Raw genomic sequence first — 22,575 nt, forward strand, 5'->3', positions numbered from 1 at the left:
GGCAAGGAAAAGACGGCCTGGAAAGCCTTCCAGTTAGTGGCAATAAATTTTCTCGGAAACAACAAGGCAGACAACTACAGGTTGTTGGTGGAAAACCTCCTCAAGGCATACAAAAGCCTTGGTTGCAACATGTCACTAAAGATACATTTTTTGCACTCTCATCTAGATTTTTTTCCACCGAACTGCGGAGCAGTGAGCAACGAGCACGGCGAGCGATTTCACCAGGACATTGCAACAATGGAGAAATGCTATCCGGGCAAATGGAGCCCATCAGTGCTTGCAGATTATTGCTGGACAGTGACAAGAGATGCTCCATTTAATGAATACAAGAGACAAGCCAAGAAGCGCCGAGTAGACACTGAATAGGACTGAACTATGTACATAATAGTTTTTTGCCTTTTGTTTCATAATAAATTTTATGTATATAACCCTTTTGCTGATTTTTAAAGTGTTACATAAACAGGGCAGGTGAAATATTATCATGTAAAGCAACCATAAACACATGAAAAGACCTAGGTTTACAATTCATGATTAAAACTCTACTATCTACACAATATACATAGACATAAAATGTAAAAACTTAAATATCTTAGAAACAGTAGCCAATCAGTTGTTTTAATTGTCATATTTGAATTCAGCACATCAAAATACATAATAAATAGCACATTTTATCTCTGAAGCAGCCGACTTCTCAAAAATTGTAGACCAGTGTAATCATAACAAAAATGATTCTATATTAAAGAGGCGGCTAATGCTTCCCAGGATGCTGAGGGTGAGAGGCAGGAGTGCATGATTCAGTATAATAGTAACGATAATGCTAACTTAGTGGGTGTTCCCTGTTGATCTGATAACTTCTCTGCTTTCTACCTCATGGTTTCAGTAGCCCAGGATACTGACATCTACTTATGTCTCACTAAACAAAATGCTCGCTGTGATAGTTTAGCAAATGAATGCATCTTTTTCAAATATTTAGCAGAGACATATTTCTGCTTCTTTTTTACTTACAGGCGCACACATAGGCATTGGCATCAGTGGTGAGGAAGGAATGCAAGCAGTCTTGGCCAGCGATTACTCCTTTGCCCAATTCAGATACCTTAAGCAGCTCCTGCTTGTTCATGGCAGGTGGTCCTATTTCAGAATGTGCAAGTTCTTGTGTTATTTCTTCTACAAAAACTTTTCCTTCACTCTGGTGCATTTCTGGTTTGGCTTCTTCTGTGGCTTCTCAGCTCAGGTTAGTTTTTGGGAGTTAAGTTTATAAACCAACAAAACAATGTTGTGTATGTTTAATGTAGCCACCTATGAAAAGGGGTGTTTTTTTAATTATTGGATAATTAGAAATCAGAAAATTGAACTGAACAATCCAAATGTTTGAGTGAAAATCATTTGGAATTTAATTAAAATCATATTAGTCTTTATTTTCTTTAAAAAAAATTAACCTGACTGTAATTATTATATTTAATGATTTCCTTCATTTCCTCCAAATTGTTGAGACATTTCGTGATTTCATTTGTTAGGCCAGGCTGCCTTATGCTTAAAGGAAAAAAGAGAACCATATGTCTTAATCCAGTAAATAGTTTCTTTAGGGCTAAATTCTGAGGCTTGATTGTGTGGTTGTCAGGAGTGCTTAAATCTATAAATTCTGCAGGTCACATAAGTAGGCTCCATGCCAAGCCAACTGATCCTAACTAAGCTCTAGCCAAAGTGTAAGGTAACATAAGGGTGTCTTGCAAAGCTGCTTGGGGACATGGGGAACTCCTCATGTCCTTCAGCAAATCCTGCTTTTCCTATTTCCTCATGTTTGATCTGCAGAAGTTACTGAAAGCCCAAGGCCTTCAATAAACATCAACCAGCTGCTGTCAGCGGGGGAGACCAGGAGTAGAGTCCCTGTATTTATTTGTTTATTTTAATTATATTCTTGGGCAATTAGGAGCGGTTATTGTGGGTGATTATTTCTCACCTTCAAGTTGTAGTGGGGGACATGGGTCTTCAGTCCAGTGGGCCCTGAATCTGATGTGTCCTGGCTGATCATTTCAGATTTGTTAGATAGCAATAGTGAATTAGACGAGTGAGGCCCCTTTAAGTTTCTCCAGCTTTAGGGTTACCATATTTTGAGCCTCCTAAAGGAGGACACTCCACGGGCCCCCGGCCCCGCCCCTTCCCCGCCCCAACTCCGCCCCTTCCCCAAAGTCCCCGCCCCAACTCTGCCCCCTCCCCTGCTTCCCGCGAATATTTGATTCGCGGGAAGCCTGAAGCAGGTAAGGGGGGGGGGGAAGGAGGTGCGTCTCCAGCCTGGGTCGGCCCGCCCAGCACTGCCGGCCCCCGGGCCCCCGGCCGAGCACCCCCGGCCCGGCCGACCGCCGGCCCCCGAGCCCCCGGCCCGGCCGACCCCCGAGCCGCCGGCCCCCGAGCCCCCGGCCTGGCCGACCGCCGGCCCCCGAGCCCCCGAGCCGCCAGCCCCCGAGCCCCCGGCCCGGCCGACCGCCGGCCCCCGAGCCGCCGGCCCCCGAGCCGGCCGACCGCCGGCCCGCATGTCCCGATTTTCCCGGACATGTCCGGCTTTTTGGGATTTCCCCCCAGACGGGGATTTGGAGCCCAAAAAGCCGGACATGTCCGGGAAAATCCGGACGTATGGTAACCCTATCCAGCTTCCTTTCTGTCATTGGGAAGAACCAGCCCTTTCCCAACTCCCTTGTCCAGAGGTAGGGAGGCACTACATATACACAGTATCCTCCAGATTAAAAGTGTCATCTATACTAGTCAATGTTCAGTTTTGAATAAGAAAAAAACAAACCCTTTACTCTTGTTTGAATTTGAATGCATAGTCACATACTTATTGAATGCTTGTTTGTATATATGAATATTTACTCAAAATCCTAGGGATTTTCATCTGGGTCTCTCTCTGTTGGGAAAGAGTAAAGGGTAGTAACTGGGGCTGCACTGGAAATCTGTATTTTGGAGGCCCACATTATAGTGAGATGTTGCTAAAAGCATAGCAAAGGGCTCTCTCAAAATCTTTCACCTCAGTTGGAGATACATGCAACATTCCATGGGTTAATACTCTTCCTCCACTGCCATCCCCTGAAGACGTGCATACCCTCCCTCTCAAATCCATCAGTCCTTCCACTCCCATTCCTCTTGACACACTGTACTTCCCCCTACATCTCCAAAAGCCTTTACTAGGTAGCTCTCCAAACCAGGCAGCTGTGCCTCACAGCAACTGTGTTGGTGTCATCAGATCATTTTGTGACCTTTGGCTTATTGGGTGATTATTCAGATGGGCAGTGAGACCTCCTCTGGTGGTTCAATTGGGAAATTAGTAGGTAACCCTTTGGTTATTGAGCTGGGCAAGCTTCCTAGCAGGCAAAGAGGGTGGCATTGCGGAAGTGGGTCTCCCCTGTCTACTTTGAGGGGTGATGTCAGGAAAAGGGTGTACTCAGGAAGGATACTGACTCTTCAAACTCAATACTGGGGCCGGGGAGAGACATGGGCTGCAGCAGCAGTGCCATTGTCTGTAGATGCATGCAATGGCAACCTGGGAAGGGGAACCATTCCTGAGGTCTGCTGTCATGATTTCAGAAAAGAGAGGATCAGGAATTGTATAAAACCATGAATAATGGTAGAAATATTTTAAATGTCTGAGCCTTGGGAAACAACATTTGTATTTCTGGGGAAGGAGAGACATTTCATAATTACAGCAATTAAACATAAAATTTGATATGATTTATAGAGCTACATAGTGTTGGAAAGCTTTTATTGAACACTAGAACATTAATATTCTTTTCATGAATACTTTGCCATTTTGGCTCATCTTTATAAACTTAATAGATGGAAGAAAGAATTTTCTCAGCAGTATAAACTATACATCTTAATTTTGTTTTTACATAATCTGGTGTAAAGGCATAAGGTTTTCTAGCCATTCTGATTGATTCAAAATAGAGGACAAATTTCCATGACTATGTTTTGAATAATAGACTTATTAACGCTGTTTTGAATAATAGACTCATTAACGCTGCATATTCTCTCAACCCACTGTACTTTGTGGAATGCACCAAAAATACATAATGTTGAAAATGAGAGGGCTTTGCTTGAATGTGGATCTTAGGAAGAACTTGTGGAGGGATTCTCTTGCATGACCTATGCAAAAATGGAAATCTATAGGATAAAACTCTAGTGTAAAATGGCACAAGGAAAGGAAATTAAGTAATCTGATGGCAAACATAGCAGTATGACTGGGGGCCATCAGCTTAACTGCCAGTATACTGGAAACTGTGTCAATCTTTTATTTTTTCTTCAGAAAAACTCTAAGACTTGCACTTCTGTTCTACATTCAGGTGGTTGTCAGGAACATGTTGCAATCAGAGGTTGTCAGCTCTTGGCCTTTGACCTCAGACCTCCCAGTACACACTAGACCAGAGGATGTTTTAGATCCCACATTGTTAGGCAATGTATCAACACACAGTAAGAGGCCATTCCTGCCCTGAAAGGCTTACATTCTAAATAGGCAAGATAGACAAGGATTGGGAGGGGAAACAGAGGCACAGAAGTGAACTGACTTGACTGAGGTCACACAACAGGTCAGTGGCAGATCTGTGATTAGACCCAGGTCTCCTGACTCCCAATCCAGGGTCCTATTTCTGGACAATACAGACTCTTGGAAGAAGCTGAGCATGCACTGGGCTGCCTTCTTGGTAAGACAGTTTGTCAAAATCACATTAAAGTGGTGTTCCACATTCTACACTGGCTCTCCATGCACTTCAAAGTCCTGGTCCTAATTTTTAAAGTCCTTAGTGGGTTAAAGATTAAACTACCTCAGAGATGTCCTCTCTGTGACTTGCCACAACAGCCACGTGTAGCGAAGCGAGACTCACCGGCGCGGTGCCTCCTGACGGTTATCCTGGGAATTAGCTCTTGTCCAGCACGGAGCGCCCTCTGCAGGCTGGTGTCTCGCCTGCCTTAGGGCCCCCGTGTCCCTCCTGGACCCCGGTGCCCCTTTTCCTCTGGGTTCTGCCCCCAGCAGTAACCCACAGTCTGGGTCTCCCCTCCCAGGGGAACCCCCAACCCTCTATCCCCACCTTGCCTCGGTGGCTACTGCCAGTCATCATCTAGCCCCCACTCACTGGGGCAAACTGAAGTCTGTAAAAGGCCACTCGTCATTGGCAAGGGGGCGTGGTCGGACCAACTGCCTCTGCCTAACCCTGGGCTGCAGCCTCTGTAACCCCAGACCTGTTTTGGCCTTTTAGCAAGGCCCACAGCCTGGGGATTTACCAGGCTGGAGCTCCTCAGCTCCCCTTGCCTTTCCCTAGCCCTGCTCCATTCCCTGTACCCTGAGCTCCCAGGCAGCCAGGTCCTTTTCTCTCCAGAGCAAGAGAGACTGACTCAGCTCCTGGCTCATAGCCCTTTCATAGGGCCAGCTGTGGCCTGATAGGGGCGTGGCCCCAGCTGGGCTGCTTCCCTAATCAGCCTATCCTTTTTTCAGGAGCAGGGCAACTGTCCCGCTACGTGCCTCCCCTCACCCCAAAAAATCCCCACCACTGGAGGTGGGGGGACTCTTGGCCTGGGCTCCCCGAGGCTACCCCTCCAGGACTGCCCACTTCATCTCTGAAACCTCCCAGCTTCTGGCCATCTCCTGCGTGTGGGCCTCCGCCTTCCGGCAGGCCTGCTCCTCAGCCTTGAGCCGTGCCCTCAGGTACATATCTCCCAGACCCTCCACCCTCAGGGTCTGGGTCCACTTGGTGGCCTGTTCCATGACCACCAGGCTCCCGGCCTCTTGCAGGCCCCACTCTGTCTGGGTTTCCTCTTTGGCAACTGGCTCGGCGACAGTCTGGGTCCCAACCTCCTGCTGGGTCCCCTCCATCTCCGTCGCTTCCTCCGCCACCTCCCATGGGTGGCCTAATGACCGGTCAGCCATTATTCCTGCAGCCTCCACCATATCCAGTGTTGCCCCTTCCGGGCCCCCAGGCACCTTCTTCGGCTACCCCTCAGTTTCCTTGAGGGGGCAGTGCCTCCTAATGTGGACCAGTGTATGGCAGCCCCAGCAGGCTCCCTGCCTCTTTCCTGCCTTGGGTCTTTCTTGGTCCCTCTCAGGTCCCACCCTTTCGCCAGGGCGGATCTGGACCCTCCATCTCAGGCCTGGGCATGCCCACTGCATATGCCCTTATCGTCCACAGGCCCAACATGTCCATAGCCACCTGAGTTCCCTCAGCTGGCAGACTGTCCTAAGGATTTGCCCCTGTCCCTGCTTGGGCTGAGGTGCCCTGCCCCCTACCCCAGTAGGGACAATCCCTTTGTAAATGTCCATGCTTTGTACAGGCATAACACGCCCTATGTTCCCTGCCCGGACTCTGGGTCCTAGCACTGGGCTTTCCATCCCGCTCTCGGCGGCTCCTCCGAAACAGTTTTACCAGGCCCCCTGCTCCTCCGCCAGCTGGCCCAACTTTTCATGTTGGGCCCACTGCACCTCCCAGAGTCCCTGTGGGTCATCAGCCCCCTTTTGCCAGGGAGCTGAGACCTGTCCACAACCAGGGGTAGCAGCTGGGGCCTCTGCAAAGAAAGCCCCAGTATACCCGGGATCCATCATCCCTTCCTGTAGCTCCAAGCAATAGTCCCACAGTCCTTGCCCTGCCCCTTATATCAGGGGTGGACCACATGTGCCCACATTCTCCACCACATTTAGCGAAGCGAGACCTACCAGCTCAGCGCCTCCTGCTGGTTATCCTGGGAATTAGCTCTTGTCCAGCCCGGAACGCCCTCTGCAGGCCGGTGTCTCACCTGCCTTAGGGCCCCCGTGTCCCTCCTGGATCCCAGTGCCCCTTTTCCTCTGGGTTCTGCCCCCAGCAGTAACCCATAGTCTGGGTCTTCCCTCCCAGGGGAACCCCCAACCCTCTATCCCCACCTTGCCTCAGTGGCTACTGCCAGTCATCATCTAGCCCCCACTCACTGTGGCAAACTGCAGTCTGTAAAAGGCCACTCGTCATTGGCAAGGGAGCCTGGTCGGACCAGCTGACTCTGCCTAACCCTGGGCTGCAGCCTCTGCAACCCCAGTACCTGTTTTGGCCTTTTAGCAAGGTCCACAACCTGGGGATTTACCAGGCTGGAGCTCCCCAGCTCCCCTTGCCTTTCCCCAGCCCTGCTCCATTCCCTGTACCCTGAGCTCCCAGGCAGCCAGGCCCTTCTCTCTCCAGAACAAGAGAGAGACTGACTCAGTCTTGGCTCACAGCTCTTTTAGATGGCCAGCTGTGGCCTGATGGGGCGTGGCCCTAGCTGTGGCTGCTTCCCCAATCAGCCTAGCCTTTTTTCAGGAGCAGGGCAACTGCCCCACTACATTATGTTCACCAGGAACTCTGACTGTCCCCGAGGTGCAATTTTTGGGGACAGGTGATAGAGCATGCTATCATGAAGGCACAATGACTGCTCTCATTCCACTTGCTTTCCTGCAGTAATGGAAAGTTGCAGAATGGCTCAGAAATATTTCTCCTGGAGACAAACCAATCCCGTGTAGAAAAACAAACAGGGATGGGGGTACTTTTGTACAGTAGTGATGTTCCTGGATACCTTATGAATAACCAGATAAATTAGATTGCTGTGCTTGAAATTACAAATCTAAACTATTTCCTGATTTTCTACATCTCATTATAGTAGCTATTCAATTGAGAATATAGGAGAAGAGGACTTTCATTATACTGTTAAGAACTATGGCTGAAATATTACAAAGTGGACATAGAAATTTAAGCTTAAGCACCTGACTGTATGTAGCTGATTTTCACAGATGCTAAGCACCTACAAATCCCACTGACTTGCTCAGCACCTCTGAAAACCAGGACACATATACCTTGGTGCCTACTGTAGATTTAGGAATGTAATTGTAGGCACTCAAATGGGAAAATTTTGACCTATAGTTACATGATACAATAGATTAACCGATTACAGTAACAATTTTTGGACACTCCTTGTGTAGCATAAATGTGCCAGTCTATCCATTCCCCACAGAAGAGAAATATATACACTTATTAGGAGAAGAGAATATATTTTTCTCCACTGGAGTTTTGAGTTTTCTTTTAATGAAAACACAGGGTGAAATGCTGGCCCTTTTGAAGTCAGTAGCAAAACTACTGACTGGAATGGGTGCAGGATTTCATCCACAGTCCGATTTTGTATGAAAATCTCTGTAGTATTCTCCCTGGTTTTTATCTCCTTCCATTCTTTGATTCATTTGAAGAGCTAATATATCTAGAGTAGGACCTAAAAAAAAATCTGAACATCTATATCTTCTTTCATGTGCATTTACAGTTACCTACACTGCGCAGCTGAAAACTCTTGGACAGATATAGACAGATTAGGCTTGTCTAGATGCAATGTTGACTTCAAAACAGCCTTATAATTACGTAAAGAGATGTGTTGTAATTCTTTACTACCTTAGGCCTTGTCTACACTACGAGAGTAGTTCGATTTTACTTGCATCGAATTTTTGTAATCGATATTGCAAAGTCGAACGTGTGTGTCCACACTAAGGACAGTAATTCGACTTTGTGCGTCCACACTAACGGTGATAGCGTCGACATTCGAAGCGGTGCACTGTGGTCAGCTATCCCACAGTTCCCGCAGTCCCCTCTGCCCATTGGAATTCTGGGTGTAGCCGGCAATGCCTTCTGGGTAACAAAATGAGTCGAGGGTGCTTTTGGGAAACTGTCGTCATCCGTCCATCACTCCCGCCCTCCCTCCCTGAAAGCGCCGGCGGGAAAACAGTTCGCGCGCTTTTCCAGTCATTGACAGCGCGGACGCCACTGTACTCCGAGCATGGAGCCCGCTGCGACCATCGCTGCAGTTGTGGCCGCTCTCAACGTTTCGCAGCTTATCATAAAGGTTTCCCTGAGGCAGATGCAGAAAAGTCAGGCGAGGAGGCTACGGCACCGCGGTGATGTCCTGAAGTCTGAGAGTAGCACAGACCTGTCAGAAAGCAGGCGACCCAGCGCCGAGGACATCACAGTGGCAATGGGTCATGTTGATGCCGTGGAACGGCGATTCTGGGCACGGGAGACAAGCACTGAGTGGTGGGACCGCATAGTGCTGCAGGTCTGGGATGAATCCCAGTGGCTGCGAAACTTTCGCATGCGGAAGGGAACTTTCCTGGAACTTTGTGAGTTGCTGTCCCCTGCCCTGAAGCGCAGTGACACCCGGTTGCGAGCTGCACTGAGTGTACAGAAGCGAGTGGCCATAGCCCTGTGGAAGCTTGCAACGCCAGACAGCTACCGGTCAGTCGCGAACCAGTTTGGGGTGGGCAAATCTACCGTGGGGGTTGTTGTGATGCAAGTAGCGAAGGCAATCGTTGATGTACTGCTGCCAAAGGTAGTGACCCTGGGAAACGTGGAGGCGATCATAGATGGCTTCGCAGCGATGGGATTCCCAAACTGCGGTGGGGCCATAGATGGAACTCACATCCCTATCCTGGCACCGGACCACCAGGCCACCCAGTACATTAACCGAAAGGGATACTTTTCCATGGTGCTGCAAGCACTGGTGGACCACAGGGGACGTTTTACCAACATCTACGTGGGATGGCCGGGCAAGGTTCATGACGCTCGTGTTTTCAGGAACTCTGGTCTGTTTAGACGGCTGCAACAAGGTATTTACTTCCCGGACCGCAAAATAACTGTTGGGGATGTGGAGATGCCTATAGTCATCCTCGGGGACCCAGCCTACCCGCTAATGCCCTGGCTCATGAAGCCCTATACTGGCGCCCTGGACACTGAAAAAGAACTCTTCAACTACCGGCTGAGCAAGTGCAGAATGGTGGTGGAGTGTGCTTTTGGCCGTCTCAAGGGGAGATGGAGAAGCTTACTGACTCGCTGTGATCTCAGCGAAACCAATATCCCCATTGTTATAGCAGCTTGCTGTGTGCTCCACAATCTCTGTGAGAGCAAGGGGGAGACCTTTATGGCGGGGTGGGAGGTTGAGGAAAATAGCCTGGCTGGTGATTACTCACAGCCAGACAGCCGGGCGATTAGAAGAGACCAGCGGGAAGCGCTGTGCATCCGGGAGGCTTTGAAAGCAAAGTTCCTGAGTGAGCAGGGTAACCTGTGATTTTATAGTTTGTGTACTGAGAAGCTAAACCTGCCCCCGTTTCTTTACCCAGGTAATGTTGACTATCCTATCCAGTTACATACCCCCTTCACCCCCCCTCCAACACACGTGTCGAAATAAAAATAGTTCTACTTTGTTAAAGCACACCGTTTTCTTTAATACTGTTTTCGCGGGAATTTTTTAAAACTGGGACGCAGACTGTGGTGCGGGGCGGGTCTAGTGTTGTGATGCGAATGCAGCTTCTAAACTCAAGGATTGACAGGCTCCGCTGCGGTGGGATGCTTGTTTCAACGGAGCCTGTCACCCCTCCTGATCGGGACTGTGTGTATGGGAGGTCTATTTGACTTTGTGGCAGGGGGAGGACGGTTACAGATCCCATGCTGTGTGGCTCTGTGATCCTGTCTAAGGACCGGCGCTTAAGATCTGTAACTGCCCTCCCCCGCCACAAAGTCACAGAGCAACCCACCCCCCCCAACATTACATCAAAACAACCTCCCAGACTAACCGGGGCAACTAGTCACTGCATCACTGCACTGTGTATGTGCCCTGCTGCTGTGCCTGCCCCCGACTATGTACCCTGCCAAAGGAGACTGTCCTGTCCAATTTCCAACCCCCTTTCCCCTCCTCCTCCAAAAGAACATGATTGAAACAGTAGTTAACAGAAACGAATTTTTTATTATCAACTACACATGGCATTGGGAGGTGAAACTTGGACGTGGGCTTGTGTCAGGCGGGAAGGAAAGAACTTTTCAAATTTTGGGAAATGAGAGCCTTCTGCTACTAGAGCTCTCTGCAGGGGTGGAGTGAGAGTTAGCAGGGACTCTGCCGCCTCTCCTTCTTTGCACTTTGGGTGAGGTGGGTATGGGACTTGGTGGCGGGGGAGGGCGGTTAGAGATGGACTGCAGCGGGGCTCTGTCCTCCTGCCTCCATTCCTGCAGAACATCCACAAGGCGCCGGAGTGTGTCCGTTTGCTCCCTCAGTAGTCCAAGCAGCGTTAGAGTCGCCTGCTGGTCTTCCTGACGCCACCTCTCCTCCCGATCCATGTTGGCTTGGTGCATTCGGGTCAAGTTCTCCCGCCACTGGGTCTGCTGTGCTGCCTGGGCTTGGGAAGAGGCCATAAGCTCAGAGAACATGTCCTCCCGTGTCCTCTTCTTCCTACGCCTAATCCGCGCTAGCCTCTGGGAGTGTGATTCCAGGCTAGGTTGTGAGACAGTCGCAGACGGGGCTGTGGAAATGGGAAAAAGGGAGTGAATTCCTCTGAAAGATAAATGTAGTTGTGAACAAAGAACATAGTCTTTCTCTGTGAACAAGACCATGCACAGCACCTTTCACATGCGCACTCAGCACAAGGTCGAATTCTCGGCCTTCGCATTCTGTGCCTGGGGTCTTGAACAGCACATTTGAGAAGCGAGGCAGCACAACGGAATTTCTGTTGCAGGCAGACATGGTAAGCCGTACACTTGTGGCAGTTTAAAACTTTTATATTACCACTGGCCTCATTTCACATTTAAATCAATGTCAGTCCCTGCTGCCAGCAATCCGGCAAGCGGGAACTCTGCCCCTGTCCCACCCCCTCGCGGCTGTCCCCGGGAATGATCCCTTTCGGCTGCCCCTCTCCCGCCTCCACCGCGTGGCTGCAAACCAGCGGTGACAGTTCTGTAAAGGAACGGGAAAGCAGTCCCAACACTAACATTCCCCTACCTAATTAAAAGCAGGTCACCATGGCCGACATCACCCTGATGAGGATCTCCGAGAGCGACAAAGAGAGAATGCTCCGGGAAAGCCTCCAAAGACCAGGGCCGTATGCCGCCCTGCTGTGCAGAGCAATGATCCCCGAGTACCTGATAATCTCGTGGCGCGGCAACGTGTCGTACTTCGGAGGACCCAATAAGGCCGCTCTCCCCAAGAACCTCATGCAACGGCTTTCAAGTTACCTCCAGGAGAGCTTCATCGAGATGTCCCAGGAGGATTACTGCTCTATCCCCGCACATATAGACCGCATTTTACTGTAGCTGCAGTAGCAGGGAATACACAGTAGAGCGGCTTGTGCAGGACAATCACTGAAAACCGGACATTGCTAGATTTCTTTTCAAAACTTGCACTGCCCCTTACTAAACCGTTAAGCGCCTAGGGCACACTAATCATGAACAACCCATTCTTTTAATTGTTAATATTCCTGTTTTGTTAAAAATAAATGTTTAGATGTTTACAACACTTACTGGCTGATCCTTCACCAGATTCTGTGTCCGGGGTAATGGCTGGGGACGCTTCGTAGGGGATCTCTGTAAGGGTGATGAAGAGATCCTGGCTGTCGGGGAAATCAGCGTTGTGAGAGCTGCCAACTGCCTCGCCCTCCTCATCTCCTTCCTCATCTTCCCCGTCCCCTAACATGTCTGAGGAACCGGCCGTGGACAGTATCCCATCCTCAGAGTCCACGGTCACTGGTGGGGTAGTGGTGGCGGCAGCACCGAGGATGGAATGCAGTGCCTCGTAGAAACGGGATGTCTGGGGATGGGATCCGGAGCGTCCGTTTGCCTCTTTGGTCTTCTGGTAGCCTTGTCTCAGCTCCTTGATTTTCACGCGGCACTGCGTTGCATCCCGGCTGTATCCTCTCTCTGCCATGTCTTTAGAGATCTTCTCGTAGATCTTTGCATTCCTTCTTTTGGATCGCAGCTCGGAAAGCACGGACTCATCGCCCCACACAGCGATGAGATCCAAGACTTCACGATCAGTCCATGCTGGGGCTCTCTTTCTATTCCCAGACTGCATGGCCATCACTGCTGGAGAGCTCTGCATCGTTGCCAGTGCTGCTGTGCTCGCCACGATGTCCAGACAGGAAATGAGATTCAAACTGGCCAGACAGGAAAAGGAATTCAAATTCAAATTTTCCCGGGGCTTTTCCTGTGTGGCTGGTCAGAGCATCCGAGCTCGCACTGCTGTCCAGAGCGTCAACAGAGTGGTGCACTGTGGGATAGCTCCCGGAGCTATTAGCGTCGATTTCCATCCACACCTAGCCTAATTCGACATGGCCATGTCGAATTTAGCGCTACTCCCCTCGTCGGGGAGGAGTACAGAAGTCGAATTAAAGAGACCTCTATGTCGAACTAAATAGCATCGCAGTGTGGACGGGTGCAGGGTTAATTCGATTTAACGGCGCTAACTTCGACATAAACGCCTAGTGTAGACCAGGCCTTAGATTGCCTTTCATTATTGCTGCCACTGCTGAATTTGATCACTAACTGTTGCTCTTTGATTATATGCTCCATCTGGCCCAGCCAAGGTAACTGGCAGGTGGGCTGCATGTCACAGATGTGAATTTCTGGAATATGTTCCTCTGGCATCTGCGTCTGTGAGATGTTCTTTTAGGTGACTCCATGATTTGTGATGCAGACTTAGTGACAGCAGTGGATGGTGGTGTCATTTTGCTGGTGGATTGTAACTCATTGTATTTTACTTTCAATCTAATTTAAAGTGTGAGTGATTTGGTTCCTGTTTATGGGTTTGCAAACAGTCCCTGGAGACTCTCATGCAAGACCTATTCAGTGTGAAATTCTGGATTTCCCCTATTCCCAAAGCTACTTACTATGGGAAAGGATGCAGTTAATGCTCTCTGGGAAACAAGAATTCCATTTTGTAAAAAATGTCAATGTTTTGACATTTGGTTTCATTCTGTATCATAACAAAAATAAACCTTTCACAAATTAGAAGAGAGGGAGGGGGAGAAAGAGAATAGCCAATAGCTCCCAGATGACGGCATGCATCTGGGATGTGGAAGATTCAGGTTCAAGTCTGTACTCTGACTGATTTGCAGTGAGAAATGGAACCCGGATCTCCCACATCCCAAGTGAGTGTCCCAACTCTGGGTGTGAGTGTCTCTTACTCTCTCAAGCAGATATTCCATCCTGGACCTGAGAAACCTTCCTGACAAAGTTTCAATTTTGATGAATTGTTATTTTCTGAGAAAAAAAAATGGTCAGAAAGTTCCAACTACCTCTATGTGCAAGAGGGATGGGCAAACTGGATCAGATAAAACAAATGGCTCTCACCTTCACCCTCAAACTCTGTGTGCTACTGCAGATCTTGGTTTTGTCTGAAAACAGAAGTATAAATAAGGAAATACCATGTTCTGGCTCAGCTATAACTAGAAAGAAACAACAATCCTGTGGAATCAGGCATTCTCATGGGATGTTATCCAGCCCAAATTCCAGGCAGTTGAGCTTTGTACAATAGTCTATATCAGCTCTTAGATACTCTGGTGTGACTGAACTAGGCCTCAGATGTTGAGATATGTACATATCAGCGATAGAGAAAGTTCTAGATTTTGTTGGGAGTAAAAGTTGGAAATCTGAGTCACAAGCACACCCAATTTAGGCATAATCAATTTCTGCCTTTCTTTATGCAATTTCAGACAGAGTTATTGTGACTTATAGTGCCTGAACATACATTTATAACAGACACTTACAAATGTAATTGGTAAAGGGCCTGAGTTACCACATTTCAGGGCACTGGGAAATCCTCCAATACTTCCTGATGATTGTCATCTCCCCTGATCTGTTGGTCTAGTCCTTCAGTCCAGTCCTTCAGTTTCTGGTCCGGTGTTTCTCCAGTGTAGGCCTATGTTCACTTAGGTCTTGTATACATTTATACATTACAGATTAAGTAATCTTTATCAAATTGGCTCTTAATACATCAACCCTTTGAGTTTTAGGTTACCGACACATTATACATGTGCAAGCTTCAGTTACCCAACTTCTGCATTTTTTCTGCTCGTTTTGCAGTTTCAGTGTCATGGTATTTTTTGTGTCACCTTGCCCTAGGTCTCCCAGTAAAAAAGGCTTCTTGGTGTTACAGATTTGTGTGTTTTCACCCCAAAACTTCCAGCACAGCATTGTCTTGTCAGCAATATCATCATTTTAAATAGATTAGCAATTCTATGTAAAAGAAGAATTGGAAAAAAAACACTTATGCCAGCAAGGCCTTGGCCTAAGTGTTACTTAAGCTGTACTCCTTCATTGTCCTAATTACAAATCATTAAAAAAATATATCTATCAAAGCTCTTCATCTAACCATTAGAAATTCTTTATTTTATATTTCAGTGTTATAAGTCAGTATGTTATCTCCCTTCTACCCTTTAATCGGTTAGAAGGGCAGGAGTTATGGAAAACATTATAATTCTTTAATGTCAACATTTCTTATCTTCTTTAAACATGGGTTTCCATTCAAAGTCCAGTTTTGTTTGTGAATCATTATAAAAAAACTTGATTGGAAAGTTTCCTCTGAACACATTTTTTAGGGCCGTCTCAATTTTAGGACCTCGATATTTAGTTGACATTAATGGAAATCCAACAGCCTGATTGAGCCCCTCATGATGAAGTAACATGCAGAACCCTATCCAGTATATCTCACGCTTATGACTGAGTCCTCCTACAGCTACATCCCCACAACACACACATCCCCAGCACTACCTCCTGCCTTCAACTGAAGTTGTGATAAACTTTCTTCTCCTCTCACATACATTTGAATCTCTTTTGCCTCCAGTAACCCCAGTATGTGAACTTGAAGCTAGAAGGAGAGCCAGAGAACAATTGCCCAAGCCCAGAGCAAGGTCTCAGTTCTCCATCTCTAGAATGGGGATAATAGTAAATCCCTACTGAATGGGGAGTGGGTAGTATCCCTTTAAATAGTTTGGGAGCCCTCTAGTGGGCTTTCCAGTCTCTATTGCAGAAGCCACCAGAACCCCACAGAGTAGCAGTTTATATATGTAGCCAGGTCTTATATGTTTGTGTACTAGAGAATATGGTTAGTTGAAACCCAGCCATGTCTGTTTAGTTTCCTCATAGTCTTAATGTTATGTAAAGAGCAAAGATATAACACTATCTCACAGGGATATTTTAAAGAGAAGTACAGCAAAAACTGAGGTGCTTAGATATCATGGTAATGGAGGCCATATAAGTACCTAAAATAGATACATAGATTAGAGAGCTTAATCTCTGCCACGGCCTGTTGGCACTAGAGTCTGACAAGATTAGAGACAGGGAATCAGTGATGGTGCCCTGGTTCATGAGATGGGTGTGTACTTTTGGGGCCTGATCAAGCTACCACTGAAGTCAATAGACAGTCTATCATAGACCTCAGTGGGAGCTGAATCAGGCTCCACATGTGGGGTTCCAGTGCCCACACAGGTTGCATAAGTTTAAGGCAACTGCTTCTGTGTTGTGCTCTTGCAACCTTCCACACTTTTGTGTACACATATGTGGATTCTTGGATATCAGTGAAGACACGCATTTTTAAGTGCTTGTGCCAGAACATTTCTTGGGGCCTTATTTAGGAAAGTTATGAATCAAACCAGTTGCAACTACTGGCATTGTTTGCTTGAGAAATGAGACTATCTGATGACAATATGCCATTGTCAACACTACAGGGATTTAAGGGAAAGCTTTTTTAAAAGAATATGGAAACAATTATCCTGTCCATGAATATAAAAAAAAACCCCTTGTATTATGCCAAACAATATAAACAAGTCACAGTTGGAAATATGAAAATAGCATGTGACTGTTAGACTAGTCTCAAAGGTTTTGATTACCTGTGAAATAGTTATCCAAAGGTCTTAGCAGATATAGTGGCTGGCTAAAATTGCAGAAAGGAGCTCTGTATATTCAAGTATATTCAATTCCGTCTGCATTTCTCCAGTATATTTCTGCTAATTGCACAAATAAAGAACAGATGGAGAAGGGCACCTCTTATTTATTCTATAATGTGTTTTCTGAAAGACAGAATTTTTATAATAAAAATAGCTTTATAACTTTCAAGTAAAGGAAACTAAAAAGCGGTATAAATAAAGTGCAACTTTATAACGAGGGGTGCTTAGAAAAAGGCCTTCATCACTAAATGGATTTGCAAGTTATTGTTTGTATAAACTTAGCAATGGGGACTTGTGTTTTCATGTTGCTAGGAAGGATCGGGCATAAATCCAAATTGATCCTTGTAGATAATCTTCAAACTTTCACCTTTAATTCAGACTTGGCCATTTTTCCTTGGTTGGAACCAGACATCCTCCCTGCTTGATGAGCTAAGATGTACCTAGCCTGCTCAAGGGTTACAAGAGAAGTTGAGTTGAATGTGGGATGGCCAGATCCCTTCCCCATACCACATGCCTCAACCCTATTAAGGAGCCAAGTGTGCTACAAATGTGTAGTAAAAAATATGAGATTGTCTGGGATTTTGAAACTGCTATTCAATAATCCTCCCTCTGTGTCACTCTGCCATTTCCAGATTGGGTATAAACTCACATCTTTTTCTGGGATAGATGAAAAATGCATTAACCAAGCAGCTTATTAAACATTGTGGATTTGCCAGCTATCCCTTTTTTCATAATTAAGTATGGTATGAAATACTATTGGATAACCCCTTGCATAGAAAGCAAATCACTAAACTTTTAGATAGTCATTATTTTACCTGTTTTCAAAATTCAGTTATCCTGTTCATGGGGAACAGATGTAAAGCGTCCTGTTGTGTGTTCTGTTGTGCCAAATAATAATAGTGAAAAGTTTTAAAAATGACACTTGTTCACTTTATCAACTGCATCTTCTTTTCAGACTGTTTATGACCAGTGGTTTATTACCCTCTTCAACATTGTCTATGCTTCACTGCCTGTACTAGCTATGGGTTTGTTTGACCAGGTACAATTTTATCTTATTTATAGCATGACTTAAATGTCTAAAATGGAAGCAATAAATGGCATTGATAGCATCATTAACAAGTCAGTTTTAAATGCAAATAATGTATAAGTAAATTCCCTTTATTTATCTGCCCCTCAGATTATTCTAATTTATGCTGGGAACTAGCCCCCAAATGGCACTGGCTGTGGGCTCATGATTCTTTGACTGGTTCTGCGCAAGCCTAAGCCTTAGCCTCAGCAATAGACTGTCCCCCAATCCGGCGATTGCTGGAGAGCACTGTGTTCTGTCTACAACCCTTCCCTGCTCCTGTTGCTCACTACACCAAGATCAGGGAAGTGAGGACATAGCATAGAAGCCAACTATGCTGGCTGCATATTTGTTGGAGACTCTCCCATGTCAGTGGAGCCCCCATCAGGGCTGATATGGCCATTTTCCATCTCCTTTGTAGCATTAGTGGGACAGAGCGGGAAAGAGAATCTTCTTCCCTAGCTCTAAGCACACTTCAATTCTGAGAAGGTACTGTAATCAAGGGAAATTCCTTCTGACCTTTATTAAAGGCACAGGAATTTTACTCACTCTGTGGCATACAAACTTTAATATTTTCTGACACTATTAAAGTAACACGTTATCCAAATGGATTTGTTACAGGATGTGAATGAGCAGAATAGCATGGATTATGCGAAACTCTATGAACCTGGGCAACTAAATCTACTATTCAATAAACGCAAATTTTTCATCTGTATAGCACATGGAGTCTACACCTCTTTTGCCCTTTTCTTCATCCCTTATGGAGCATTTTATAACACAGCTGGTGAAGATGGAAAACACATTGCTGACTACCAGTCTTTTGCTGTCACAGTTGCAACATCTTTAGTTATTGTAGTCAGTGTTCAGGTAAAAAATAAAGATTTGTGTTTGGTGTTGAGTTTTTACAGTATTTTTTTTCTCATTTCTAAATACAGAAGTTCCTATTAAAAGTGACACCTACACTTGAAGTTGCAGGCGATTGAGACAATTTCTAAAATTCACATATAAATACTTAATGGTGTAAACTAGGGTGTTCCTCCTCTTAGAAACAGCTTCATCAGCTTGATATATTTTTCTAAGTATAGGGTAAAGAGCTGAGTAATCAAAGACTTATCTGAGAATACTGACCCCATTGAGGCCTTAAACAATTTGAGAGAGTCTGGATGATAATAAACATATTTATCAAAGTCAGTTCCCCATAATAGTTTTCTGTGAGTTATTTTAATGCTGACTGCAAAGGATTGTAATGGACAAATCCCAAATGTGACTGGGTGGTGAACAAGTTAAAATTTTCCCCTGGAATTAAGAAAGAGGACCTGCCCCACTATGTCTTGTTTTACTTGTCTAGCATGAAGATATTGACCTCTAAGAAAGGCTGCTTAAGGTCTTCCAGGAGAACAGGGGCCTGATGAGAGCAATTAGGAAATAAAAGAGAGCAGGGATTAGAGTGGTGGCTTCAGGCACAGTTGACCTTCCGATAAGAAGTAGCCACGTTGGCCAAACTTGATTGATCCACCAGACAGGAGGGAATAATTTAGATTCTGGAACTGAATATTTACTAGATTGCTCCCTTTCTGTCAGCCTTTAGGTCCTTGCTGTGGGCATGGGGGCAGGGGAGAGAAGGGAGTGCTGGGAAACATTTAGTTAAATACCCTGTCAGAATGCTGTATGGTGTTTTTCTTTAGATATGGAGTCACCTTGTGTTATGCTGCGACTGAGCAGCTGCTCACACTGACATAACAAGCTGGCAATATATTATTTGTAGTTGATAACTATAATTTTCACAAATTACTCAAGAATTCAGAATGTGCTTTTGATAAGGAAGCGTGTAATGAATGCATGTAGTGGTTACATGATTAAGCTTTGGGATGCTAGTGAACCATAAATCAAGATAAGGTCAGAATTCAGTTTAAGTGCTATGTTCATTAAATAACGCAAGAAGCTTGACAGAATTCATATTTCTTGGATAATGTAATGGAAAGCGGATTTCAGAATGATCTGTCATTGCAGAGTGGAATTGTATTTATATAGTATAGCACCTTCCTTCTTAGGATCTCAAAGCAATTTACTGATATTATTGACTTGAGCCTGACAATACAACTGTGGTACTAACCACATTTTACAGAGAGAGAATCTGGGACCCAGAGCAACTAAGTGATTTGCGCAAGGCCACCCAGGGAAGTGTGTGGCAGATCCTGCAATACCACCCAGATCTTGTGTCTCCTATTTCTTTGAATTAACCACAAAACCATTCTTTCTGCCTTTTCATGTTTTGTTCCTAAATATTATAAAGCTTTCAGAAAAGAGCTTTCACATTTTAGGCCTGATTTTAATCTCACTTCTGCTGGCATAGATTACTACATGTATTGTAAAATCTATCATTGTGTATGAGGAGAAAAGGGGTGGTGATACTTCTATTGATATTAGAGCTCTGCAGAGCTCAGTGGTTTTGGTATACAGGGGTTCATATAAAGTATTTTTTTTCAGTACTGATTCATGTGGTTTATATCTCCTGAGTTTTGGGTTGAGTTTGTGATACCCTTGAATTCCAAATCGGATAGGAAATTCAAACAAAACTGATGAGGTTTGCGTGGTTTCCATAGACTGTTGAATTGCTCCAGGATTCTGTGAAAGGGTGAAGAACCCCCACAAACCTTCTGTCAAATCTAGGATGATTCTCATTTATGATGAAATGCCAATCCAGATAGGTTTTATATGGTTTGGGGTTTCACAATGAGAGTTTTACTCACTTCTCTTAGATCCTACATATGCATACAAGGAACAAACATAAGAAACGGTTAATGTTAAAACTCAGAACTGGCCCAGAATCTCTATTTTTTATTTAATTATTTTTTCTCATTTTGGCTTTGCATTTGTTTTGCCCCCACACTTAGCTATTGCATTCCACCAACAGTTCTGAGTTTTAACATTAGCAATTTCTATGCCAATTATTTTGAATGCAGTGTTGTTGTAGCCGTGTTGGTCCCAGAATATTAGGGAGACAAGGTGGGTGATGTAATATCTTTTACTGGACCAACTTCTGTTGGTGAGAGAGATAAGCTTACACAGAGCACTTCTTCAGGTCTGGGACATGTAGTCGGAGGGTACGTCTACAATGCAAGCCAGTTGACTTAGGCTCATGGGGCTTTGGATAAGGCGCCGTTTAATTGCAGCTCTAGGACTCTGTGAGGTGGGAAGGTCCCAGAGCTCAGGCTGCAGCCTGAGCCCAAATGTCTACACTGCTATTAAACAGCCCCTTAGCCTGAGCCCTGTGAGCCCAAGTAATCTGGCATGGGCCAGCCACACATTTTTAATATAGACATGCCCAGAGTGTTGCAGCTAGGTGCACTAAATGCTCCAATAACAATGATGTGCGTAAAATGAGATAATCGCTATGCTCTTGAATGAACTCACACAGAAAAACTTTTAAAAGACAAAAACACCATATCACCTCTGGATAAACACTTTTCACAAAGTTACTTATTCTGAAGTAATTATTCTCCCGGCACAAAAACATGCAAAACAGAGTCCTGAATTGAGCCACATGATGGCATATAGTTAATGTTATGTGCATCTTGGTTCCTAAATTTACTTTTTATTGTTTGGAAGATATAAAACTTCCTTCCTTGACTTGAATATAACTAAAACTTGCACCCCGACTTGAATATACATAAACTCAGACATAAGTATTAATCTGCCCATTTAAAAAAGTGTTTTTAAGAACAATTCATTAGAAGGTTAAACTGAATTCCTAAAAACTATGTGTGCATGGGAGAGATAGAATATGTTGTCTGCTACAGTTTTGGTGCCTTTTTCAATTAAATATATATATATATATTTTTTAAAGAAAACATGTGATGGGAAAAACTAAAAAGTACCAAACAGATCCAGAGCACTGTATTACATTTTTTAAAATCCCAAATCCCTTCTCTGTTTAGATACGTAACACTCCACTCAATAAGATATGTAGTATATTTTCTAAACCCTTAAAGATTCTTAGTATAATATGTTTTGTCTCATTTTATTTGCAGATAGCCTTGGATACCAGTTATTGGACTGCCATCAATCGTTTTTTCATCTTGGGTAGTATAGCTGTGTATTTTGCCATTTTATTTGCAATGCACAGTGATGGGATTTTTGTTATATTCCCAAACCACTTTCCTTTTGTAGGTGAGTCTATTACCTGGTATGCGATTATACAGGCAATATTTATGCAATTTGCCACAATCTATATAGAGTTAGATCTTGAATGGCAGATATGGGAGGGAAACTTGGCTTAACTGAACTGATATTGCTTAAGTAATGTTAATGCTTTTCAAATTTACAAAAGCATCCTTGCTATATTGAGAGGCCTTAGCAACAATAAACAGAATAAGTAAATTAGTGAAATGAAATTTACATTTTGGAGAGTTTTTTTCTTTCTTGCCTGCTCAGAGCGCTGGCCAGAATCCGCACCATCCCAGGAATCCTGTGCACAATGGGGTCAGAACAATTTGCTGAGAGGATGTAGTTTGTAGAGTGGCTGTGCCATACAAGGCCACTCCAGTAATTACTGAGCCCCAGGAGGACTTCACTGAAGTCAGATGATGACTGTGTTCTTTCAAATGCATTTTTGGTAGCCAAATGCAAGCTACAGGAAGTGGAATGTCTGTTTTTTTAACAACTAGAGGCTTAAAGCATCAAGGAACTTCCAAAGCTATTTGATGACTTGAGATGAGTTTGTTTATGCTAATAAGGACATCTGGAGCCATATGGAATCTTGGTAGTGTGATATGGTTTGAATCACCCAGCA

General features: G+C 45.2%; 2 protein-coding genes across 2 annotated transcripts in view; one reads left to right on the forward strand and one right to left on the reverse strand.

The window, feature by feature from the left end:
* Positions 1-22,575, forward strand: part of ATP8B4 (ATPase phospholipid transporting 8B4 (putative)) — a 186,316-nt gene that overhangs the window by 160,471 nt on the left and 3,270 nt on the right. Inside the window, exons 23-26 of the mRNA XM_065558148.1 lie at positions 1,008-1,231; positions 17,673-17,756; positions 18,405-18,650; positions 21,815-21,953. Coding sequence (XP_065414220.1) covers positions 1,008-1,231; positions 17,673-17,756; positions 18,405-18,650; positions 21,815-21,953 — 693 coding nt within the window. The remainder of the gene's footprint in view (positions 1-1,007; positions 1,232-17,672; positions 17,757-18,404; positions 18,651-21,814; positions 21,954-22,575) is intronic.
* LOC135973728 (uncharacterized) lies at positions 10,733-13,010 on the reverse strand. Its single transcript, XM_065558149.1, has 2 exons — positions 12,297-13,010; positions 10,733-11,302 (listed from the first exon to the last, which is right to left on the reverse strand). The coding sequence occupies exons 1-2, from the start codon at positions 12,871-12,873 to the stop codon at positions 10,827-10,829; spliced, it is 1,053 nt and encodes a 350-aa protein (XP_065414221.1). The 5' UTR covers positions 12,874-13,010; the 3' UTR covers positions 10,733-10,826.

The sequence above is a fragment of the Chrysemys picta genome, chromosome 10, assembly GCF_011386835.1.
Source record: "Chrysemys picta bellii isolate R12L10 chromosome 10, ASM1138683v2, whole genome shotgun sequence".
In the NCBI taxonomy this organism is placed as follows: Eukaryota; Metazoa; Chordata; order Testudines; family Emydidae; genus Chrysemys; species Chrysemys picta.